General features: G+C 34.7%; 2 protein-coding genes across 6 annotated transcripts; one reads left to right on the forward strand and one right to left on the reverse strand.

Moving 5' to 3' along the window:
- Positions 1-6,456: 6,456 nt before the first annotated feature.
- Positions 6,457-16,736, reverse strand: LOC132266594 (DNA-(apurinic or apyrimidinic site) endonuclease 2). Of its 4 annotated transcripts, XM_059767513.1 has the most exons (12): positions 16,440-16,736; positions 16,187-16,298; positions 14,767-14,994; positions 14,407-14,489; positions 13,561-13,676; positions 13,338-13,418; positions 12,821-13,021; positions 11,793-11,944; positions 8,139-8,453; positions 7,735-8,036; positions 6,890-7,016; positions 6,457-6,744 (listed from the first exon to the last, which is right to left on the reverse strand). In XM_059767513.1, the coding sequence occupies exons 1-11, from the start codon at positions 16,545-16,547 to the stop codon at positions 6,942-6,944; spliced, it is 1,773 nt and encodes a 590-aa protein (XP_059623496.1). In that variant the 5' UTR covers positions 16,548-16,736; the 3' UTR covers positions 6,457-6,744; positions 6,890-6,941. The 4 variants fall into 4 exon arrangements, with proteins under 4 accessions (XP_059623496.1, XP_059623493.1, XP_059623494.1 ...); XM_059767510.1 differs by having other exon boundaries at positions 7,735-8,453; XM_059767511.1 differs by having other exon boundaries at positions 6,870-7,016; positions 7,735-8,453.
- A 3,180-nt stretch (positions 16,737-19,916) lies between these two features.
- On the forward strand, positions 19,917-23,968 carry LOC132266596 (transcription factor bHLH121). Of its 2 annotated transcripts, none has more exons than XM_059767518.1 (5): positions 19,917-20,176; positions 20,650-20,771; positions 22,514-22,641; positions 22,727-23,194; positions 23,275-23,968. In XM_059767518.1, exons 1-5 carry the CDS (start codon positions 19,932-19,934, stop codon positions 23,323-23,325), a joined length of 1,014 nt encoding a protein of 337 aa, XP_059623501.1. In that variant the 5' UTR covers positions 19,917-19,931; the 3' UTR covers positions 23,326-23,968. The 2 variants fall into 2 exon arrangements, with proteins under 2 accessions (XP_059623501.1, XP_059623500.1); XM_059767517.1 differs by having other exon boundaries at positions 23,285-23,968.
- The last annotated feature ends 239 nt before the right edge of the window (positions 23,969-24,207 follow it).

Below are 24,207 nucleotides of genomic sequence, written 5' to 3' on the forward strand. Positions count from 1 at the left end.
TCCGGATCGTGTTTGGAGATGAGACTAAGGTCGCAGAAAGCTTCGGTTCGAGTTTATTCCGATGCTGAGCTCAGCTTCGCTACCAGAGATCTCACCGTTCGGCGTTTGACTTCTATTTGGAGCTTCTCTCTCCAAAGCTCGAGTTCTTCCCTTTTCTGAATCGTGTGTGTATATATATATATATATATATATATATATTGATTCTGGGTTTTTCTTCTCTCCTCTTGGTGCTTTGTTACAGTTGAAAATATCTAAAATTCAAAGAATTAAGATGTATACTTTATCTTTTCGTTCTTACTGAGGATATTGATGCTGCTAAACCTTAGATTGAATACTCTTTGGCTCAAAGCCTGCAATTTTGATTTAAAACTGGTGCCTGGTTAAGGCAGCAAAGACATGGGCCATAAAGCAGTTCAAGAGCGAAAATCTGATTCTCGCCAGCCACTTCTTAAAGGTGCCCCTGCTAGAGCTATGTCTGATGGGTTTTGCTTCTCTCTCTAAAACAGAGAAGTTAGTTCTTCTACTTCGAGTACTTTCTCTCTCTACATGTATCTATGCGTGTGTGTTTACAACTGTGTGTGTATATGTATTTTGTGTTCTTCTATGTTTTTGGTGGCATTGTTGCTGATGAAAAAAAGGTCAAAAATTTGTTGGAAAATTGAATTTGGGTGGTTGGTAAATTGATGATATTGTAGTGTGTGAAATGGGTTTGGATTGAGGAAGCCATGGATAAGGTCGTATACCGAAAACGATGCATATTTACATCAGCAAAGAGACTGTGAATTGGTAAAGTTTTTGACCAAAGTAAGGCATGACCAGTTACATCAGCAAGCTTGCAACTGAGATCTGAGAAATGCCATGACCAATTAAGAAGTTGAATGAACAAGTACCAAACAGCAAAAGCAAAGTTGCAGTAGAAGAGAACCAACATCATCCACTGCATACTCACAAATTCACAATTAATACAAAGGGTAGCTAATTGTAGACCTCGCCTGTGCAAGTGTTAATGAAATTGAGAATGATGATGATGCGGAGGCGGCGGCGGCGGCGGCTGAGGGGTGATGAAGATGTAGTGTGTGTGTCTATACATACACACACACATACAGAGAGAAAAGGGGAGAGGTTCTCTTCACAGTCGGGTTTGGGTTAGGATTTGAGATGGGTTTGGGTTTGGGTTTAATCCAAGGGTATTTAAGGTAATTAAAATGTAAATTTTATATCAAAGGGTAATAAGGTCAATTCACCATGTCCATTTTTTAAACTTGAAGGGATGTCATTGTTCAAAAATTGACGAACTTTCACCTGTATGGCCTTTCCCCAAACCTCAGGGTGTTCGTGTACTTTACCCTAAAAAATAAAAAATAAAAAATAAAACCTCAAAATATCATTAAAAAAAAAAAAAACCCAACGAGCTAAGTAACTATCACTGTTGTGTCATCATCAGGCATGTCAGTCTTGAGAGGATTAAAAGTCAAAAAAACATGATATGACAAATGGCAAGTTGATGTTGCAACTTCAGACACCACACACACACACACACACACACACATATATATATATATATCGGAACACCATATATATATTTAACAATTACCATATTCATCTTCAAACTAAAAAACAACTAACTAAAACCAAATAAATCGAGGAGTAATGCAGACATGAATTGAGTCACAGTTGTTATGAAGTCTTTCTAAAATTAATAAATATATTTTTTGCACTAAATAGTTACTATAAAAATTATATCATCACATAATTAATATTAAAGTGATCTAATAAATAAATAAATAAAACTCAAATTATCATAAAATTAAATTATATAGAACGATCAAAGATGATATTTTAATTTATTCAAATGAAGTCAAAAGAAATAGAATATAAAAAAGTGACAGTTTGTGTAATCCATTGTTAATGAATTTTGATACAAAATTTTTATTATATAATTTTCGTAATATAATCACGACACAAAAACCCTATTTCACCGGTAGACTTAAAAGATAACGTTAATCTAAACGAATTATTGGTCGATACACTAGTAAAATTTTTAAACAGTAAAAACTCGAAAATGCAGGTTTAATTTAGTTATTTAATATATATATATATAAATATATGTCAAACTCAAACACTCTTCATGTATAGAAAATTATAAATACTAGCACCAAGATAGTACAATGAATTGACGAGGCAAAGCGACACATGATAAGACTTTTCCACGGTGTGTTGGTTTCCACAAACATCGTCAATACTAGTATAATATAAAATTAAGGTTCATAATGTATGTGTTCATGGCATATATATATATATATATATATATATATGTCGTCATTTGATAGAAAATTGGAATCGAGTGGCTGTCATTTGTTCAACACATAGTCACAGATTACTCTCTGTTCAAAAAAACAAGATATCATACTTAGGGAATCGTGATTTATAATTGGTTCTTTGTTTTTGTAAATCACAATTCTCTAAATAAGGCATTTAATTTGAAACGAAAATAATAATCTATTCGACTATGCATATATATCACTTTCCACGTTGTCAAATTTGTGATTGTTATTTGATTAATGTTATATGATTCGAACGATATACTTCCAAAACATTTCACAATCACCATTTAGCTTCTAAGTATTTTTTAATTTTAATCCTAACTAGTATTATCTTCCCATTATTATAAACTTTTATCCCCGACATAAACTGACTTGATCATATATGTGTGTGTGTGTCAATGTGTTATATAATTTTCCCCTAGACCAGGAGTGGGATAATTTTTATTATTATTAATATTATTATCTTCTTGCTCAGATGAATTCATGTGGTTGTTTTTCTGCATGATTTTTATTTATTACTTTTTTTAGTTAATATGGGGTATTCGGGATGGCATGAATCGTTAAGGCCTCTCAACAATCCGACTAATTCCTGAGGTATTCGGGAAGGGCACCTTCCCACGCGGGTCAAGTAAGTTATTGCAGAGATAGTGAAGGCTAGTTACAAAGAATACTCAGCGAAACTCGAATCCCAAACCTTACGTTTACTAAATTCCAAAGTTCAGTGAGTAAATCGCTGGATTATATCCGAAGTTAATGTATTTACTCACTGAAAGGATCTACAATCTTCATCACCATAATTGAAGCTTTAATTTTATTGGCCGGTCATTTTCACCTTCACATGGACTCTCAAAAATAATTTTCAAAATCTGATTAATAAGCATGTTTTTGTACATAAAATTATTCTCAAAAAATCGAACCAAACATACCTGAGTATTCCAAAAATGAGATAGGAAGAAAATGTGGCGGACATTAGAAAAATCAAAATCTAAGTGAAGTACTAATAACGAGCTGTATTTGACGATAATGTTATTCTATTACGACACATCGTAAAGTCAAAAGAAGGATAAATTAAATTTGGCATTTGGACCACAATTGTGCATGGAATGGATAAGAGGCAAGGGCTTTCTAATTGGAATGGAGTTTTCATTGAATTTTGAAGATAAGAATAAAATAAAATAAAAGGCTTACAAATGAATGTAGATTGGATGACTAGATTCAATTGGTTGAATAAGACTTGCCAATTAGACCCACCCAATGGAATCAGTGGACAAAAATTATAAACTTTAATGACAACTATTAATAAATGTTTCTTGTGTCTAGTGCACCGACATATCAACGAATATTTACTCCTAGACACAATTTGATGAATTCCTTATTACAATGTACCCTATGAAGCCTATTTTGGAGGTTTAGTTTGATGCATTGATTGTGCCACACACCCAACTGTCGGCATTTTGTATCATCATTGCTTCATTGAGGAAAAAAAAAAAAAAAACTTTTTAAGGAAAATCAACCGTAAAAAGTATTATAAGCTCATAGAATTGTATAAGAAGAGACGATTTTAAATAACAATAATATATAGTGAAATGTCAATTGAAATTGAGTGGGAGTATTTTAAAGATTTTTACAAAAATATAAGTATATTTTAAAAAAATTCAAGTAATTTTAAAAATATTATTTTTTATTTTTTTTTGGGTAGTGGGGGCGTTTGCACCGGCTGAGCGGTTAATGGGCCATGACTGAAGTGTTGTAAGAATTATTCTAAGGCTCCGTTTGGATGAAAATAGTAAGAAAGGAAAGGAAATGAAAAGAAAAGTGAAGTGAATGAAAAGAAAAGTAATTTTCTAATATGTATTTAGTTAAGATGAAAATTTATCCAAGAAAATATCATGTTATAGTTTAGATATCTAAATTGTTCTTATTTTATAGAAATGGTAAAATAATTAAAAATAATAATTAGTAATATGTATATAAGAAAATGATGGAGTTTTCAATTAATTTTGACCTTATAAAGTAATATTTATTTCATTCATACACGATAAAAAAAAATTAAAAATATTAGATTAGAGTATATATATAAGTTTTACAATTACAGGCTACCGACTCCCATGTATGAGGTAAATAATTCTATCATAGAAGCTTCATTAAAAATAATATTTATTATCTTTTTATTAAAACATTTCTAATAGTTGTCTCACTCTCATATAAAACTTATATCATTTTGGAAGAATTATGAATCACCAAGGGGCCAGTAGCCTAGCAATATCAGCCCCTCACCTTTCAAAGAGAGAGTAGGACTTTATGTCTCAAAAGAGATGTACGCACATATTAGCCAACTAGGAAAAAAAAAAAAAAAAAAAAAAAAAAAAAATTTATGAAGCAAGTTTATTATTTTTATTATTATTTATTTTTTATACCATAACTTGATCTAAGAACATGAAATAGTGAGGAATTAGGTGTACAACGCGACATCAGAGCGTGCTTGTAATTTTGTTTAGCTTTTTCCTGATGTAATACATTCCCTCCATATTGGAGTGGCACTCGTGATTCACAAATCGCAGTGATAAATATATATATATATTAGGTGTACAACGCGACATCAGAGCGTGCTTGTAATTTTGTTTAGCTTTTTCCTGATATAATACATTCCCTCCATATTGGAGTGGCACTCGTGATTCACAAATCGCAGTGATATATATATATATATATATATATATATATATATATATATAGACACACACATATAAACGGATACACGCACAACACGACATTACAAAATCTTTATTACGTTGATATATGATGTCCCATCTGCTTTATTACAAATACCAAGTTCATCTGCAACAAAATTTGTGTAGTGGTGAAATTCAGCAACACCATAAAACGAATTTGATTCGAAGTCTAAAGAGTTGTGTCATGGTAAGTCACGACAGCACTCTGAATAAATCCTTAACTAAATACAATGATACTATTATATATGTGTACACATATAGATATATATGACAGGAGGGTATCCATGTCATCAAGTTTTTATGAGAGAAAATGTATTCAATTTGAATAAAATTTTCAAGTTGGTATGATTACCACTCATTGTTTATGTGAAAATGTAATATAAATGTCCTAGTTTCAACTTGCATCATTTTAAAGCATATTAGAGCACCTATCATGATCTAGAGGTGTTAGTTGCTCATATTTTTATTTTTTTCCTTCGAGAAGACTGGGAAATGAGATTAGGGGAAAACTCACACGAGGGATTCTCTCTAGTGCAGGAAAGGTCTTGCACATAATTCAGTGATTGAAATTGAATTAATAAATAGGATTCACCAGTGATAATTCAATCTCAACCACTGAATTTTGCACAAGACCTCTCGTGCGTTGGAGAGGATCCTTATCCCACACAAGGAACCTACTAACCTCAATTTTAGGAAGAAATATTAATCATAACAGATGAATAAAAACCCAGCATAACTAAGCATGTAAAAATCCAACTCGGATCGTTTCCGTAGAACAGGATGCATCATGCTCGGTCCAATTTGGGATGTACTTTACAAAAAAGTATTGGATATTTTCCCACACTGGACAGAAAAGGACACAGGATAGGACTTTTACCTTTCTCTGTGTTTAGCCTTTGTTCCTCATCTTGTTCTTGTTCTTCTTCACCTTGATGCAATAATGTTCAAGGGCAAAGATTTGCTCCAAAGGAAGAACCACAAATGATTACAGTTGGCTTCCTGAGTCACATAGATCCTAGTTTTTCTGTCCAACAACGTTTGTCAAAAACACCTGAATTGGTCACCGGTCATTCACAGCCCTCCAAATGTTGCAATTGACATTCAACCCATCACTGACGAGCGACGACGAGCATGACAATGAGCACATACCATTTCTTGCCGTTGAACAGAAGGCACTCGCGGACCCGGTAAAAGAGAGACTTTGATGGTCGAAAGAAGTTGCAGCCATTCTTCAAACGGATGAGAAGTTCGGTATCAGGGGCAACAATGATGCCCACCAAGCACAGAATCAATCTTTCAATCAGTGGGGGCTGCTGTGAATAATAATAAAGCAAATAGCATAGCAAGGCAGAAGATTGATTCTGACCCAGAAAAAAAAAAAGTCACTATTGAAACCATGTACGTGCCTCCCAACAATGGAAACACCAACATTTGTATTGATAGAATACCATCTCTACTCCAAGTTATACATGATACAAAATAGGTTACGAGTTGCCATGGAGAAGCCAGTGCCAAGGTCGTGCGAAACCCTACCCAACAAACCTTCCCCTGCTCCTCTTGAGGAAAACAAAATAGGACTTACTGTAATTTAGCCAAATAGTATTAAATATATATTACATTGATGCTCCTCAAAGGATGACCAGAAGGCGCGCTAGCAAAAATGGCTGGTTTCCGCGACCCATGCAGGGCAACTGCTCAAAAGTCAATACATGAAAGGAAAATAAATTAATAAGAGGTATAAACTAGGAAAAAAAAAAAAAAAAAGGTATGAAAACGATTAGAGTCGTAGATTTTGAAGAAATTTAATTATCTGCACCATAAGATAGAAGATATTACAAGGCTGGCAATGGATGGATGGCTTCACATCTTATAAGAAAACTTCAGCCTGTCACCCTTTGCGCTTAGGTTTCGTAGTAGCCCACTTGAAGTAACCACAATTTGTTTCAGGATTAGAAGCAGGCCCCTATAAGAAGTTCAAAGAAGAAAATGGTTCTGGTTAGTTTGTACATGCTCCACCTTTCCCAATTGCCACTTTACACATGCTAAGAGCTAATATGTGAAAAGACCTGGAAGGGTGGGAACTAAGAAACACCAATGTAACTTAAACAAAGGCCGTGACCATAAAAAAAATAAAAAAACAAGAGTAACTAAAGCAGGCCAAAGGACGTATAATAAATCCATAAACACCCCCCAGAATTTTATTAAAATTTTCTAGCAAATAGGTACTCGAGAATAGCAAGTTTTAGAATATTTAAAAGCTGTCCCCCTAACTTTTGAAACCTCACATTTTGAAGTTATTGGGTCCACCCCTGTTTACTCTGGTCTCACATTTATGAAATAACCAAGCCCGATCATGCTAAAGTAACAAGAAAAACAACTATTTAAACTACAAACTCAGAATTTACGAAAAAAGGACTATATGGGGAATAGCATGACCTTTTGTTCTTTGTATTTAATTTTAATGCCATGCCCATCAAGTAAAAATTGTACACATCTTAATACTATATATCTAGCTTCACAGATCCTAGAGCTACTAGTTTTTCTTTTTCACTTTTTAAAAACCATGGACTCACCTCCAAAGAAGTAGCAGCTGCAAATGATTAATATGATTATATAATAAGTAATTGTGGGCATACAATCTGCAAAAACAAAAATGAATGTAACTCTTGAGTACATTGTACCTCAGAACGAGCACAGACAAAAAATCTGTGTCCAAAAGTAGGACCTGGTTTCTTCACAACCCGAACAACACAGGCTTCACCATGGCCCTTGCAAAGAGGAATGCTGTTCTGCATGAGTTGTTGAATCCTTTGCCACTCTAATATAGCAACATTAGTCTTCTCTTTTTCTGAATTGCAACAGGAATTTAGCTCGCCCTGATCTTGAGTAGATGCACAATCATTCAATTCACATTGTTTGGGACTACTGCTTGCATGATCACCCAGAAAGGTTCCAATGGGTGACTGATTAGAACTTGAAACACCTGTCTGACTAAGTGAGAGGTCAGTGCCAGAGTTGTCGGCACCATCGCTAAATCTTGAACTTTTCTGGAAAAAGGATTTCAGTGTGAGTTGTGAACAATCACCTTGTCTTGGTTTTTTCCTAATTTTTGTGCCAGGTTTTGAAATATCGCGGTCAGATCCCACTTTAATCAAATTCTTATGAGTGCCATTAGAGGAAACTCCAGAGTATTCATCTGTTCTTGGACTGGCAACTTCAGATTCAAGGTTCGAAGAATAAGATATTGCTTCTGAGGATATGCCCAAACCAATGCAACCATCAGATGACCTTTTCAGATTCTCACTGCAACTCCCTCCAGTACTATTTTCTTCTGGAAAGGAACTTGACACTCCACAGGTCTCAACTTGCTCAGCTACTTGTCTTTTGATCAACATTGAGACTGTAAAAGGTTATTGGGTTGGTAAATTTCCAACAAGATATGGCAAGACAATTACAAGGACAACTTAATGGAAAGATTTCATCTCTGTTGTAGACAAAGACAACTGAAAAGAATATAAGTAATAAAGAAAATATACATAAACTACCAAAACACAAACATTCAATAGAATGCAAGTCCAAGACGTCAAGTAAAATTAGAAAAAAAAATATTTATAAATGTCACCACTTTGTGCAGCCACTTGATGAAAAACAATGTCAAATGTTAGTTCTTTCTCCAGTTCAACCCTCCAAATACCCCAGGTAGGCAGGACCAATGCTAACAAAGACAACTGAAAAGAATAAAAGTAATAAAGAAAATATATATAAACTAACAAAACACAAACATTCAATAAAATGGAAGTCCAAGACGTCAAGTAAAATTAGAAAACAAAATATTTATAAATGCCACCACTTTGTGCAGCCACTTGATGAAAAACAATGTCAAATGTTAGTTCTTTCTCCAGTTGAACCCTCCAAATACCCCAGGTAGGTAGGATCAATGCTAGTTGATGACCTTTCTAATCTTCTTACATTTTTGGATAGTCACAAAGATGTAGCCATGTGGCGTGTCAACTTTCAGGGATGTTATATCAGACTCTAGCAGCTTGTGGCAACCTGCAACTGTGGCTATTGACTTCACCCCTCCAATTAAATAAGGGTTAATTTCATTGGCACCCCTTCAAGTTTGGCCAAATATCACATTGAAATATCTTTCGAAAATTAATATCAGTTAAGCTACAATCGTTTGTTCCATCTTTCACTCACACCCCCAACCGTTATCTACACATGACGTCTGAGCTATGACACCATGTAAAATGACATAAATACCCTTTGACTTTGTCAAAAGAACTCACTAACCATAAAGAATTAGATAAAAGACCAAAATATCCCTAAATATTTTATAAATTTACAATAATATATATATATATATATATATATATATATATCCCTCTCCTCTCACTTGCCACCACTAGTTCCGCCAGCGACCTAGAGACCCATATTAGCGATCCACCACCATCTAGCCCCAATTTACAACCACAGTTAACACCAACCGTGCCTTATATGCTGCAAAGAGCCTGTAACATTGCTCAAATTGTGTCTTAACAAAGAATTTTTCTTCATCCCTCTCAATTGCTCCAAAGAGCCTGTGACATTTACTATCTGGATTGCTTAAATCTAGCAAAGAGGATTGTTGCACCCAAACATATTTTTCTTCATCTCTTTCGGATGAATGGCCACTATAGGGTTCATAGAGAGCATGTAGCATCAATCAATCAAGCATTTTTTTATTCATTATTTCAAAATCAACAAGGCACTTCGCGAGCTCAATGGACTCAAGCACATAAATAAGGCCAATTAAGGCATGAGCAGTTGATAGAGCAAATTTTGACTCACCCAATAATTTTTTTTTTTTAATCAAACTGACCCAATAGTTTGATTATTGTCTTCTTTCTCTAAAATTAAAGAAACCAAGTTCCCAAATTAGAAATATTCTTGTTTTCAATACACTAACCCTAATATAGCTTTTGCATCACCTCTGCAACCATACATACACATACACATATACATATATATATATATTCATAGATACATATATGAACGAACACATGGACACGCATGTGATTTTTGTTCATTTTTTAAAGATGTTTGGAGTGGGATGCTTAGATTTGGAATATAAATATCAATTTCTCCAGAATCACTCCTGATTCATGCATTTCAAGATTACAACTAATTGGTCACACCAAGAATAATTAGGAGAATATATATATATATATATATATATGTATGTATAAGCATGTCAGCTTTCAAGAAAGTACCTCTGGATCGGTCAAGAATCTATGCTTAAAATCCACTTTGGTTCCTCCAAATTTTCAAAAAAAAAAAAAACATACACAAAATTAAGAAGAAGAAGAAGAAGGAAAAAAAAAAAAAAAAATCAGTGAACCGACTTGAGAATTTTGTAAGTCTTCAAATTGGAAGATCCAGATACGAGAGAGAGAGAGAGAAGTGGGTATAGTGAGGGTAACTAATGAGGGCAAAATTGACATTTTAGACTGTTGATATTTTAAAATAAAAAGTATTAAAAAATTAGGGGTAAAATAGTCTTCTCACTCAATTTTAACAGTGCCAGTGATGAAAAAGTAAAATTGGACCTAAGTGATAGTAATTTTCAAAAGATGCTTCTATGTGATATTTAGCCAAACCTGAGGAGGTGTCTGTGAAATTAACCCATTAGATAAAGATGCATTGTGCATGTGGCTACATCCTCAGACTATAGGAATTGCATTCGTCAATGATTCTTTGCACCAATTAATTTGCCACTTTATGAAATAACCCACAAATTCATTATTTTAACCACCAACATTCGCTCAACTAATAATCTTGATGAAATTCTTCATTATAATGATTTTTCTACATGTAAGCTCTAAGAAAATATATGTCAAAATATTGAACCATAATGATACAAATTTATAAGTTCTATATAGGGGTGACAAAGTTTGACATGACCCTCGAACACGATACGAGTTAAACGGGTTTGTGTTGACCTTAAACGGGTTCGGGTCGTAAACGGGTCGATACGATTAACCCGTTTAATTAATCGTGTCGTGTTTGGGTTGAAGAGTTCAACCTGCATAACCCGTTTATACTCGTTTAACTATACGTGTCATAAGCAAATTTCTATTTAAGTTCTAAAATAACTATCTAAACTTGTATCTTATAATTTATTCTTTTGTAGATTAGAGATTATTTAGTAATTTGGTTGGATTGATAATTATATTTTTCTAGTATTTAATGTTTTATCGAGTATTATTAATAATTTAAATAATAAAATATTTAATTTAATTAAACAGGTCGTTAAACGGGTTAGACGTGTAACCCGTTTAATAAACAGGTCGGGTTAGTATTGAGAGTTACTGACACGATTATTAAACGAGTCGTGTTCGGGAGTAGAATACCCTTACATCGACACGACATGATTACGACCCGCGAACACGAATTGCCACCGACTTCTATAGCAAATTTCTAGCTTTATATCCACTAAAGAACAACAATGGGCTCAAAGTTCCAGTTACATATATACAAAATCGTCTACAGAAAACTTGTTCCCATAAGTCAAACATAACAAACTTCCAATCAATCAGGAAATTAAAAAATGCAAGATATTCAGTGTAACGTATCCAAATCCAATACCGTCCGAATAAAAGAGCTGTTGGATTTAAACAAAGACATCATAACATAATAGACACCAAAAATGCTATATAAGTGCAGATAATTCAAAGAATGAGTTAGGTTCTCGCACCAATAGTTTGTTGGATCCCACGAACCTCAGGAGCATATCTAGCTGATAAAGAGGGAGTGCTATGCTGCAGAATATCTGGGATTTCCACCAAACTCATGTAAACAGGAATGTGATCTGAACCTTCCAGTTTGATGCTTCTCCCGTCCTTCCACCTGTGGATGAGGCAAAGAAAGAAAAATTACATTTTCTCCTTCACATGCACAAGTAAAAATGAGCAGATTTGTGAATCTATGTACATTAAAATGCATGCAGATCCTTTACTTTATAATTACCATAAAATTACCCTTGTACTATCTGGGTTAGTGATATGCATTTAGCGCATGATTATCACAATCCAAGTGCCCATCAAACAGGTACAATGTATATCAATCACCCAAACCATATAATTCAATCAACTGGAGAACCCTAAACAACTCTGAAGATGAAGGGGGAAAAAGTTCTAATCAGTCTGAAATACAGGTAAAACAGGATCCATTTTAAAGGGCAAACCCAGTGCGTGAGGTTCCCGCCAATGCAGGGTCCGGGGAGGGTTAGATGTACGCAGCCTTCCCTTGCGTATATCTTAGCTTAAAAATGAGAGAGACACCAGTTTTGTCCTTAACATAGTAAAAGATTAGTGCACGTGCACGTGCAGGCATGCACGCACAAGCACAAACACAAACTTGCATCTACATGCATGGAGCTTAAATGAAACCTTTATCTTCAACTGTTTTTGCTATTAATTAATTTCAATTTAAAACATATAGGAGCTCAGTGCCTCACACATCTTTCTTCTAAAACAATAATATAACCATATATTGAGCAATATCAAGAAAGAGTTGAGGTAAAAAAAAAAGGAAAAAGAAGTATATACGTGCCTATCTGCACCTTCAAGCATGCAAAGTTAGGGGCTTATGGACATACATATACCTACACACACACACACACACACACACACAGCATAATTATTACAAATACTGGTTATCTGCAACATTTCAATTATTGTGATGCATTAGGACTTCATAAAACTACATAGTTCTAACTTCTACCTAGGTGAATTTTCAGGCCTCCTTCGCTTAAACTGCATCAACATGTCACACTCCTTAACATGGCATTTTACAAAGCTGTGGCATTGCTGGTCATGCTCTTCGTGTAAACATGATCCAGCACTGAGAATATGATCAATCCTAGTCCCATAATTGAATTCTTCAGCTCCTGTGTCCTGTCGCCAATGTGTATATGCTTCTCTTCTGGAGAATAAAAATAAACAAAGGATAATAAATATTTACAAATAAATAAATGAACAAACAGTGCAACAAGATCATGAATTGAGTTGAAGCAACAGCTTTATTCACTGATGTCATTAAGTAAATATTATTAAATGTGACAGGAAATTCTGGTGATCAACAATAAGGTAAATTCAAAAGTAACATAAATGCAGGCGCTCATTATCATTGTACAAGGTGGAATATAACTCAAAGAAATATACAAAATGAAAACTGCACAATGCTCACAACATGTCTTTCATCAATTAACATAAATCATAAATCAAGTAAGGTATAAAACCTGTCAGGATGTTTTGCTCTAAAAACATCAAAGAAAGGACCGCCATTATCCACTAGTAGAGATCTGAACCATGCCCTGAACCTACAAGACAATTTATTTTGATAAATTAGATATGAAAGGAATTCTAGTAACATTAGAAATTAAAACTAAAGAAACAAAATGCAGCACACATAAATATGCAGGTGTATCAAACAAGCACTTTATAAATTTGCTAGCAGCTCACTCATTCTTCTCAAAATCAGGCCCTGGATTACAGCTATCTATAGCAGCAGGAGCAATGTTGAGATCACCAACAACAATTATATTTCTTCCTTGACGCAGGAGACACTCCCATCTTTTCTACAACAAAGATTACTGATATCAACCAAACAGCATGAAGATTATTAAACGCTTAGTGAATCTAAATAATAGCTTCGCTCTCTGAGGCTGCAAAAGAAACTAGGAGATACATGCTCAAAATAAAAGAAACAGACTTCTAGAGCCAAACACCATTTACGCAAAGGTTTATATAAACAAGTGAGTTGGATCACAATCTTTAGTTTTGCAGCATTAGAAACTTCTCTTGCTGTCAATACTGTCAATATGAGTGGAAATTGAAAATAAAAGGCAACTACTACTTCAAAAAAAGACAAGATTAATTCTCAGGCACCAATCCCATCAGGATGGGTAGTAATCAACAAAAATGCATTGGAAATAAAAAACTGGCCTTCCCCACCTTTCTCTGGGTGAAGAATTAGCATGCTTCTTTGTATTTCACATCCACTAATATGATTTTCATTTCTAGAAAATTCAGATCTTTTCAGAGCGAAATAATGTAACGTGCAACCTTAAAAAATAAATAAATAAAATTATGCCCCAATCCACCTTTCATATCATTTCTCCAAAGTTAGCCAAAAGGAAAATTTGCAACACATGTAATGTAACATATTTCTTGAGGCATAAATGCAACAAATGAAGTCATAATTCAGAAACCACAAAAATAAAATATTTCGTCACACCAAAACTCTCTGCTAAAAATGCACTTGGTCAATCAATAAGGAACACCAAAAAAAAAGAAAAAAAAGAGTACCTGTAGAATCTTGAAAAATGTGAGCTTAAACTGGACCCTTTCTGCATCATCATGTGCTCGAGGCCCATATATATTGAAAAGCACTGTTCAAATCCTCACATTAGTTCTATTGCAGAATTATATGACAATTTACCAGAAAGAAAATTTTGAAGCAACTGCACAAGGCCACTGAATGAAACAAAATGAAAATGGGAATGGAATACCATACATATCACATCATGGCTGATACTAGTGAACCTCTGAGTCTGATGGTAGAAATGGAATTGAAATTACATGAGGGGAAGTAAACCCCAGAAAATAGAATACACATCTTCTACGTACAGTCTGTCCAAATTGATGCTTATCAAAATGTTAACTCACCAAAATGGCTGTGGTCTGTGACGATACAACGACCCTCACTGTCAATCTTCAGAAGCTCATCCTTCGGAAACTCCTCAAGGCCCTCCACTTTTGCAGGCATTCTATCTTTTCTAGCTCTTGATCCTTGCAAAGTTTCAAGAACACCAGTAAAGCCTTCTTCAGCTGCAAGTGGCAAAGGTACTTCATTGCTTGAAAATGCTGACTTTACACGACAAAATGTTGCAACACCTGTACCAAAGTCACCAACTTTTTATGTTTTAATTAAAAAGGAGACCAAGTTCACATCTCCAATTCTGTAAAGACCCACATTGACAATCCCCAGTTTATGATCATCAACCAATATAGTCATTAACAACCTCACCAAAAAATAAAATAAAATAACTTTTCGCTTAAAACGTACAATTAGTATAGAATGAAACACAAACAGTTCCAGCACCACCAACAACCAAGCCTTTTTCCCAACTACTTGGGGTCGGCTACAAGAATCCTATATTTCCATTCCACTCTATTTAAGGCCATAGCCTCAATCAATCCACATGCTATCATATCCTTCTGTACAACTCTGCCCACGTTAACTTTGGTCTTCCTCTTCCCCTAGTATTACCCTCAATAGGGAGCAGTTCCAACAAGAACCTATTAATTCAATAATAGGAGGTGGGTAAAGACAAGCATCGCTTCAAAGGTTAAAAGAGCTTCAAATCTCAGTGCATAGGGTTAAGGAATTTCAGTTATCTACTTCTATGACTTGACCAAAAGGAAAAATAGGTAAAAATAAAATATAATGCAGTAATTGCAAATAATCAAACCATGTTAATTGTTCACTCTCTCTTCATCAAGGCCACAATTGATATGAATTTAATCTTCTCAATTACATATTCATAATTCATCTGTTGCTATCGTCCTTAATTGGTGTTACCTTCATCAGCTAAGTCTATCTATCCATGGAAAGACGTTATCTTTAGTCTTCTGAATAATGCATTCATTTCTCATCTTATACTATTTCAGGTACGCTCAATATATCAATGCACAAACTCTTGCAAATGAAATCAAATGCAACTAACCACTATACCATTAGCCCAGCTACTATATCCTCTCCTTCCTCAAAACGATAGGGGACGGGTTCAAAGCCCCATAGTGGGCACTTGTGGATGTGTGCGAGTATTTTTTTTCTTCTTTAAAACCCAGTGTCCGTCATTGGGGGATTTGGGAAGGGTTAGACAGACGCAGCCTCACCTCTCCACATGCGGGAAAGGCTGTGTACGAGTATTTATCTGACCAAATATATATACACACACATATATCAAATGCAACTATATAGAAAGCCTGGCACCTAATTTAATCACAAGGACCAAATTACATACCCCATTACTTCTAAGTAAGCCCATTACTTGTGGGTGAGGCATTTACTCAAACACCTTACCGGAGTATCCTACGCGTCCTTTATTCGATGTTCGCGTGCAAGAAAAGAAGCATTCGTAGCCGTCGGCGATCACCAAATCAGCCGTTAGCTGCTGCCTCGTCAATTTTGTCTCCTGTATGAACAACAAACGATTTATCAACGCGAATCTAAAGCACCCAAATGGAAAAGTACCATCTACATGTGTATATATGTGTGTGTTTTGGTGGGTGGGCGGAGGAGAGAAAAAAAAATAAATAAATAAAAAAATATTTACCTGAAAGCATATGATGTCGGCATCTAGTGAGTCGAGTAATTTGAGGAGGGAACCGAACTGCGAGATGCGAGAATTGAGGCCGTTGATGTTATACGTTACAATCTTCATTCATATATATATATATATATGGGTCTTTCTTCTTCTCTCTCTGGGTGTATATATCTGAACGCATTTCACATTTGCAGAAGATTGTGTAGTCAGTCTCCGATCGCTGAATGAGAGCACATACAGCGACACCGAAGCAACCGCCTAGGTCTGGTGTCGTTTTTGTTTGATCATCAATTTATGTTTGTATTTTTTTTAGGGTAAATAGCAATAAACACCCCTATACTACTCTCTCTATATCAAGAAACCCCCCTGAACTAATTAGTACCCCCTAAACTATTTAAAAAATACAATTTAAGGACAAAATTCAAATTCATGGGCACCGGAGCTCGTCGGAAATATTAGATTACAAAATTGCCCTTATTATTTTAGGGCCAAACACCACCTTACGGTCCACATTTTATTTTAGTGCCAAATACCAACCAGACCACTACCCAATTAACTAGAAATCTATCCAAGAAACCACAGCTCCTTCAGCCATTGAGTTCATCCATATTGATGATAAGAAAAACCAAAATTAAAACATATTTATTATCTTATTTTTCAACTTACCACATCTTAATCATATTTTATCTCACCATTATTGGACCCTTTTGCAATATTGCAATATTTTATCTCATATTTTATCTCATATTTTATCTCACATGTGATCAAGAGAGAGATGCGTTGATAAATTTATTTGTCTGCTTAATTGGAATCGGAATCTTCGGTATCTATCTATTATCTTTGTAAATATATATATAAATATAGTGCTTATCTTCATTTTATTAAAAGGAACAAATGTATGTGTTTGGATGAAATTAGAAAAACAGAGTTCTTGGCACACTAACATTTGAAGTCATTTTTTCTGGCAACGGCTGTTAGCCCAAATCAATCACCAAAAATGGTTGGGTGTTATTTATTCCGTCTGATCTTAATATCTTAGAGGACTTGGACTGAAAATGAAAGGCGCAGGATACAAGGACACTCCTGCACTTGCCTTTTTGCATTGGCTGAACATCTATTATCTGCCAAATTGTCACCAATGTTTTTTACAAAGGTTACTATATTGTTAATCACCAACATCCCCATCTTCATCCTTATCAATAACATTCATGCAAGCCTATCCACATACGTATACCGACCCACCACCACCCACCAGCCGACGACCACCACCACCCACCGATAACCAGCTGCAAACCCATCTCCTATGGTGATCCATACACAGACAACCACAGCAGGCGGTGGCGTCGCCACCACCCCCATCACCGCCGACCACCAACCAGCACTGTATGGATTATTTACCTTGGTCCCTAAGAACCCAAAACCAAATCAAATACAAATGTAATTGAAATTCATGTATTTTGCATACTGTATATAATCTCTTCTAGATATATTCATAGCTTACCTGGGTTTCGGGATTACTTACTCTATCTAAAAATCAGTAGCAGAAACAGAGATTCAAATACTTATTTGGCTTTGATATTTTGATGTTTGGCTTATGAGGTACTATTTGGAAATTAAGTTGATTAAATATAAGGAAAGTGAGTAGAGAGAGAGAGAGAGAGTGGTGAGTTTCGTCTGTGATTGTTGAAAAGTTGCAGAGCATAGAAAGAGATTGCAATTTGCAGAGCATGGAGAGAGAGTGGAGTTGGGGGTTGATGGTTCGATTTGGGCCAATTAGAAAGGGTAGGTTTGTCATTTTCAATTTATAGCATAGGTCAGGTGACTACTTTACGGTAAAAAACTAACGGAATAGTGTCATCTGGTTGTTTTTGGAAAAATTTGGATAGTATAGGGAGTTTTCTGTTAAAAAAATAGTTTGGGGAGGTTTTTTGGGAAAGAGAGTAAAGTATAAGGGGGTTTATTGCACTTTACCCTTTTTTTATTTTTCTTTTGTCGACCACTTATTTGTTTGGCCAAAATATGACGATGAGTGACTATGTTGTACAAATTTTTTTTTACACGACCAAAAAAAAATATTAAAAAAAATATTATTTCTGTTGATTCATTAAAAAATATTATCTCTTTTGATAGGAAAAAAAAAGTTTCAAAAAAATATCTTTATTTAAGAAATTATCTCTTTTGTCAAGATAAAATAAATAAATAAATTATCTCTATTAAAAAAATTATTTCTTTTTATAAGACCGCAAAAAAAAAAAAAAAAAAAAAAAAAAAAAAAAAAAAAAACCAATTATTTTTATTGAATAAATTATCTTTTTTTTTTACAAGACCCATACAAAATTATCCCAAAAAAAAAAAAAGTTACCACTTTTTACGAGACTGAGAAAAATTAATTTTGTTGAATAAATTATATGTTTTGATTGGACCAAAAAAAGTCACTGTTGAATAAATTATATTTTTTTACTATCAAAAATAAATTTATCCTTATTGAATAAATTATTTTTTTGATAGGACCAGCGCGGGAAAAAATACTAGTAAAAATAAAGGAGGTAAAAAAAAGTAAAAATTGTTTAATGGGTAATTATGATATTATAATATAAGGAACTATTCATTAAAGAGTTCACAGGTTTTCTTGTCATTTCTTATTAAAAAAAAAAATTGAAGAAAGTATTGTAAAGTGCAATAAGAGAAACATGAGTGCGAATATCGCTGCCACTCATTAAAACTCTTTAACTAATTTAAAGAATACACAACTTGATCATATTTTTGAACTTGGAGAGTAATGCTACCATGAGGTCTCTCATGAACTCTCTTTTTTCAATTATATAATTAAAATTTCGTTCAAAATTTCATTGACAATAAATTACACTAATCGGTCAAAGTTAATGATGTAATTTAAACAAAAAAAAAAAAGAGTGTAAAATTTTGATCGATCCGCGTGATTTACTGTTAATGAATTTTAAACAAAATTTTAACTATATAATCATCGTTTAATTCTCTTTCAAGTAGTTGAATTCGTACTTCAATATTTGCACATAATCTTACAAAAAAAAAAAAAAAAAAAAACTCATGAAAAGTCTCGTAAGATAGATGTCTTAGTAGCATTACTCAAACTTGGATCAGCAATTGTTGCCTTCTAATGTGACAAAGATATAAGTATCACACACACACAAAATAAATAAAAAAGATTAGAAATAAACTTATGTTATTCTATTTAGTATTGTTTTAAGATTCCTTGCAAATGCCGACATTGAAAAAGACTTGTTAACTGAAATATTCATAGACAATAAATAAAAAAGAGAAGTGGACATTGGACAACCACTCAAGTATAGAAGAATAAAATATATGGTGTATAAAAGAATAAAAAAAATATTAAAAATTGGAGGAAAATTCGGTTAAGCATATTATTAGGAGGAGACTATGAAGGAATATTAGAGATGATTCCCCAAATTAAATCAGTTGACTCACAATGGACCCCACGTGGAGACAGATCGGCCAGTGCACATGTCGTTGGTGCTATATCCTCGTGGCTCGTGGAAAGCACAAGCTTATTTTTACTGTACTCTATCTCTCTCTCTCTCCCTCTCTCTAGAGTTTGAGCATTGGCTTTGCATATTTTCGCAGAATCTCCATTGCCAAGCAATGGATCAATGGAAAACAGATGATTTCTCTCGAACCCTAAATCCCAATTCAATCCCCACAAACAACACTATCAATCGATTCCCCAATTCGCATCATCTCGAACCAAGGTTAATTTGCTGATTTTTTTCCTTTTCCTCCATACTCATAGTTCTTTGTAGTATTCACACACACACACACATATATATAGATATATATTACTTGGTGATGTCAATTTCTGCAGAATTAACTCAATTGCAAGTGTAATATTAAATTGTTATGTAAAAACCGCAAGAAAGAAAGAAAAAAAAAAAATTGTTTGTAGTTGAACTTGGATGTAATAGGTGTTGATTAGCTTTGAAGATGTTAATTGGTTGTTAAAGTATCTATGAGGTCATGCCAGAGACCTGACCTCAATCCTTCGGATGAACAGATCTTTTACTTGGACATGAATTTTTTTAGAAATATATTGAAGGAATTCTTTAGTTGCTTGCTATTAATGTTGGGTTTGGAAACACTGAATCTGCGTCTTAGATTTGGAATTGGAAGAAATTTAGTTCATTTTAGCTTTAAATGTATTTAATTTCCATTCCTTTCTCTCTAGGCAAAGGCCCGAAGTGGAAGTAAAAGATTCAACTGCTGCAAGAAGAGTTCAAAAGGCAGACCGAGAAAAATTGAGGAGGGATAAGCTAAATGAACACTTTCTAGAATTGGGAAAAGCACTTGGTAATGTATTGCAACCTTTGAATACCATTTTTTTTTCCCAATAAAAACTCTTATATTTAGCTTCTCATTTAGCTAATACTTGTTACTATTCTCTTGTTTTTCAATGGTATGCCAAATAGGAGAAATGCTAGAGTATGCCAGTACTAGCATGTGATTATGATATACCCTCATCGTAGATCAGATACATTACGTAACTGCAGAGAAAATTTTGTATCACGAATGTAGAAATTGCTAGTTGCCCTTATAGATGGAATAATGAAGTTACACATTTGAGTTCCATAAAACATGAATCTAAATTATCTACGAGGAAGGTGTATTAGGCACTGCGAAAAAGGGCAGAAAAAGGTAAATTCAACTCTCAAAATTTTGCACTCACCGTATTATTGTTCATGTACGTGCATTCAAATGGTTAAAGTATAATTGGGGTTTCAATTTGCATGATTTGATCTTATAATGTTTTGAAATGGATTAAACTGTTTTAGAAACAAAATACCGGTTGAACAATGACAGTGGAGTTTGATCGATCGAAGGATCAATTGAATCTTAGTGGACTGGGATTGATCAATCTATCCAATGCCTGTATCAATTGATGTTTATGGGAAGGCAGTTTTCAGAAAGGTTGTAAACACTTAAACCCTAATCTTTCCCTGCCTCGATATTATGCCTTTCAATGCCTCAACAGTAACTAATGAACCTGGACACCTAGTAGTGTTTGGTTGGTTTAACCTTCATAATGAATAAGACCAAAGCCAATGCTAGGCTTAATAGAATCCTTTTTAGGCAACGGTATTAAAAATAAAAATAAATGTGATTTAAGTGGACAAATTACGGAAGCAATCTTAGAACCACATTATACTTCCTTTGAGTGGTTGGAAATGAAGTTGAATATACTCGTCCTTAGCCTTTGACAGTGTTCTATATTATTAAAATCACTGCAAAACATATAGATTGTGAAGAGAATATCAAATGTTTCACTTACACTTCTTTAAATTGGTGTATAATGCTAAATTTTGTCATTGTCACGAAACATGTTTGGGTGCTTCCCAATTGTAGCATTGTAGCTTGTCATATTGAAAATGTGAATACATGAAGATGAGTGGATATAAACAAACATTATTGCCAGTAGATCTGTAGGAAGAACCTACTTATCTCTCCTCTGAAATTGGATCAGGCCCTGTTGTTGTTGTTCTTGTCGTTTTTTTCCTGAGCTTTCTATCCATGCTCCTATTATTACTCTAACTCCTGATTTTCTCCTTTGGGAATTAACATTTTTAATATTTATATTTGATCAAACTTAACCCCCCTCCCTCTGCGGCCAACAAAAGACTAGTGTTTGCCATCTTTGTTTCAGTTCAGATGTCAACCATTTGAGGTCTTAGGTTTGTCTACTGGTTTGTATTATCACTCTTTTAATTTATTGTTGCGTTACATCTTGGAATATAACTGCTTCTGCAGTTCCAAATTCAATTCACTATATTGCAAATTGATTTAAGATTTTTAATTAAGATTTCAATAATTCTTAGACTAGGTAGACAACTTGGATTTCTATGGCTGACCTCTTGCATGGGCTAATCTTTTGATTGGTTCTCTTTAAAACTTGTTCCGCTGCCCCTAATATTAACATGGAAAATGAACATTTATATGATTGTTGCTTTTAGTCTTATGTATATAGCTCTTATTTCACTGCTATATTAAAAGCGGTTGATATTTTTCGAAGACTACATCGTTCATTCGACGTGCAGACCCAGATAGACCCAAGAATGACAAGGCAACCATCCTTACTGATACAGTCCAATTGCTGAAGGATCTGACTGCTGAAGTCAACAGACTGAAAACTGAGTGTAAAGCACTTTCTGAGGAATCGCGTGAGGTGATGGTCCTTTCATGGTAGTTCTTAAAGGTTTCGGGCCCCTTTTGATTGCTTATCGCATTAGTTGATTTTGTTTTTTAAACAGCTGACACAGGAGAAGAACGAGCTTAGAGAGGAGAAGACAGCTCTAAAATCTGATATCAACAATCTCAATGTACAATATCAGCAAAGACACAGGGTTATGTTTCCGTGGGGTGGTATTGATCCTTCAGTTGTCATGGCACCGTCTTATTCGTATCCAGTCCCTCTCTCTGTTCCTCCAGGTCCAGTTCCTATGCACCCATCTCTGCAGCCATTCCCTTTCTTTGGAAATCAGAATCCTGGTGCCATTCCTAACCCCTGTACAACTTTCATCCCATATCCGACTTCTGCTAATCCCCACACGGAACAGCCATCTAGACAATATGCACCCACTTCTCACGTTACAAGCAAACAAGATTCGAAAATCAAGTCATTGGGTTGTAGTAGGGACAGTAACGATGAAATAAGTGATGATATTAACAATGTGGCGACACAGCTGGAACTCAAAACACCAGGATCTAGAGCACAGCAGGTTGGTTTAAGATTGATTTAGAGAAGGAACCTTTACAAAAATGTTGACCAGATTAACGATGGAATCATAACTGTTTATAGGTTTTTGCAGGACTCGTCACCAGGAGAAAAGAAGGGCAAGCAACCACATAGGAAAGAGAAAAATATTACAGATGGCAGCTCTTCGAGCAGGTATTCATCCTCTCAAGGTTTTCAGGATCGCGCATCCAACAGTGTGGATAACACATTGAAGTTCAATAAATGAGAAGCTTCTGGTTGCTCGTGATATCTGACTGCCTCCATATGCTAACGTCTCTATGGTAGCATCTGTTTGCTATGATACAGTACTAACTTTGAGCTTCGGCTCACCAAAGCTATGGTCTCTCCAAAGTCGACTTGAGGGGAAGAATGAAAACAATGGTCGTCCTTGTGCAGCTGTGCTGATGAAGGTCGAGGAGAAGTATTGATTGCTGCCGCAGCCTCCTGGAGGGCCAGGCAGAGGCTGGTTGGACTCTACCATTCAATTCTGTCTAGATAATCTATGATAATTTTAAGTTTAAAACATGAAAGTGCAACTTTGAAATCGAAGTTGTAACAGTTGCAAGTTGGAATAACAGTTGCAAGTTGGAATAGAATAGTTTTGGGTGAAATCTATCTTCCTGTAAATCGCTTGTAGCTCTGTGCACCTCTGTACCTATGAATTGCATGACTTCATTGAACAGTCACTGTGGACACGGATTGGGGTGAATATTTTTTTTTTTTTTACCCCCTTAGCAATCAGACACTCATTTCTTCCTACGAGGACTTAAGTCTAACCTTTTTCTTTCACTTTGGGAGGTAGACGAGATACTGCTGGACTACAATGTCTTTGGTGACTCGGTTTTGACTTCGACATAAAAGAAATAATTTTCAAAATCATGGGTTAATGTGATTGAACATGACATGAAAATAAAAAATGATCATCTAGACAGACAAAAGGTGTCATCTTTATAGAGAAAAGATAATGACAGTTGAGCAAGTGCCATATTCAACTGT

Source organism: Cornus florida, unplaced genomic scaffold (genome assembly GCF_030987335.1).
Source record: "Cornus florida cultivar Cherokee Brave unplaced genomic scaffold, ASM3098733v1 CherokeeBrave_3.0.0_Hap2_Chr07, whole genome shotgun sequence".
Classification (NCBI taxonomy): domain Eukaryota; kingdom Viridiplantae; phylum Streptophyta; class Magnoliopsida; order Cornales; family Cornaceae; genus Cornus; species Cornus florida.

Excerpts from the sequence above, each read along its gene's own strand:
- LOC132266596 (XM_059767517.1), top strand. The coding sequence starts at position 19,932 with ATGTCGTTGGTGCTATATCCTCGTGGCTCGTGGAAAGCACAAGCTTAT. Across the intron at positions 20,772-22,513 it reads AGAATTGGGAAAAGCACTTG|ACCCAGATAGACCCAAGAAT; the intron begins GTAATGTATTGC and ends TTCGACGTGCAG. Across the intron at positions 22,642-22,726 it reads TTTCTGAGGAATCGCGTGAG|CTGACACAGGAGAAGAACGA; the intron begins GTGATGGTCCTT and ends TTTTTTAAACAG.
- LOC132266594 (XM_059767510.1), bottom strand. The coding sequence starts at position 16,547 with ATGAAGATTGTAACGTATAACATCAACGGCCTCAATTCTCGCATCTCG. Across the intron at positions 16,299-16,439 it reads CCGACATCATATGCTTTCAG|GAGACAAAATTGACGAGGCA; the intron begins GTAAATATTTTT and ends TTGTTCATACAG. Across the intron at positions 7,017-7,734 it reads TTGTCTGTGCTCGTTCTGAG|GGGCCTGCTTCTAATCCTGA; the intron begins GTACAATGTACT and ends AACTTCTTATAG.